Genomic DNA, 1611 nt, shown 5'->3' on the forward strand with positions numbered 1-1611 from the left:
GCGCTGCAACCACCGCGACGCCAGCATGCTGGGCTCGCTGGCCTACAACGTGCTGCTCATCGCGCTCTGCACGCTGTACGCCTTCAAGACCCGCAAGTGCCCTGAGAACTTCAACGAGGCCAAGTTCATCGGCTTCACCATGTACACCACCTGCATCATCTGGCTGGCCTTCCTGCCCATCTTCTACGTCACCTCCAGCGACTACCGGGTGAGCTGCCCCTGCGGAGGCTGGGGTGGGGCCCCGGGCCTCCTGTTTCCTGGGTCTCAGGTCATCTTCCGACAACACAGAGGCTCCCACAGCTTAACCGCTCCCCGGCGGCCCACAGTTTGTGGTGGCCCAGCTGGGACTGGACCCAGAGGAAGGTGGGAAGGCTGAGGGGGGCCTGGGGAATCGGCCCGGGGGGCGGAGGAGTGAGAGGGACTAGAAAGCTTCGTGGAGGAGGAGTCCTTGAACTGGGCTCTGCAGGCAGGAAGGCAGCTTTGAACAGGGAGAGTGGAGCCACTGGGGGGGAGGGTGGAGACAGTGGCAGGGCGGCGGAGGGCGCTGATTAGAGCAGAGGGCGAGCACTGCCCCTGCGTCGAGGAGGGAGGCACGCACATATGGCCGGCAGGGAGGCAGAGGCGCAGGTGGAGACCTGGAGTGAGGAGGAGAGTCAGGGAGCACGCAGCTCCAGAGGGCACCATCTCCAATGCCCCCAGAGCCGTGCAGTGAAGCGTGGTGCCCCCTGGGCTGTGTCCCTCCGGGTTGAGAGATGAAACCAGGGGAGGCGGGGAAGGAGAAGCAAAGAGGGAGCCGGGGCCGGGGCACGGGCTGAGGGGGGCACAGCAGGTGGACCCCAGGTGGTGGCTTCCGCTTCGGCGGGGCTCAGGGAGGCCTGTCTGCAGAGGCCACAAGGAGCTGCTCTGAGTGGGAAAAGGTCGTCTCGGCGACTCCTCAGCTGGCGTGAACCTCGCGGCTCTCCCGTTCTACAGACGCAGACACGGACCTCAGGGAGGTTCAGGCCCTGCCTGAGGGCACTCAGCTTGCAAGTGTAGAGCAGGGTCTGAACTGACAACCTTAACAGTTAAAGGAGCAGGAAACCAAGGCCAGAGCCCCTGCAAAGGCCCTTCCCCCGGGACAGAGGTACGGTGGGCGGTGCTGGGGGCCAGGGTCTGCTGGGCTTGGCTGCTGTGCACCTGCTGGGCCGCCTGCCTGGGAGGTGGAGGCAGGGCCGGGCGGGAATGGCTCTCACTCAGCCTGCATTTGCATAGGATTTGCATGCTCATCACAGGTGGCTAAGGACTCACCTGAGACACAGAGTATTCACACATCCATCGGCATACAAACATGCATGTATTTCCACACTCACACACATGTGCACACCTCAGTACACCTGGCACACACCCCCCTCGTCCCACCTGCACACACTCCCCACCCCCTGCATACACATGCCCAACAGATACACATGCACTTACACACATGCCCTCCATACCTGCGTCCCTCCACACACATGAGCACACACAAGTGCACACACGCTCCATGTGTACATGCTCCCCTGCATGATCACCCCACAGCTGGTACCTCGGCTCCCTGGGGAGATGGCCCACCGGGGCCGACGCTGGCTGTGCCCT

The 1611-nt window shown here is 63.4% G+C and overlaps 1 protein-coding gene across 1 annotated transcript in view; it reads left to right on the forward strand.

The window, feature by feature from the left end:
* The window catches only part of GRM2 (glutamate receptor, metabotropic 2), a 6332-nt gene extending 4839 nt beyond the window's left edge, over positions 1-1493 (forward strand). Inside the window, exons 5-6 of the mRNA XM_015568296.1 lie at positions 5-215; positions 979-1493. Of these exons, the coding sequence (XP_015423782.1) occupies positions 5-215; positions 979-1052 (285 nt within the window). The 3' untranslated portion in view covers positions 1053-1493. The remainder of the gene's footprint in view (positions 1-4; positions 216-978) is intronic.
* Positions 1494-1611: the final 118 nt, after the last annotated feature.

The sequence above is a fragment of the Myotis davidii genome, unplaced genomic scaffold (genome assembly GCF_000327345.1).
Source record: "Myotis davidii unplaced genomic scaffold, ASM32734v1 scaffold663, whole genome shotgun sequence".
NCBI classification, from domain to species: domain Eukaryota; kingdom Metazoa; phylum Chordata; class Mammalia; order Chiroptera; family Vespertilionidae; genus Myotis; species Myotis davidii.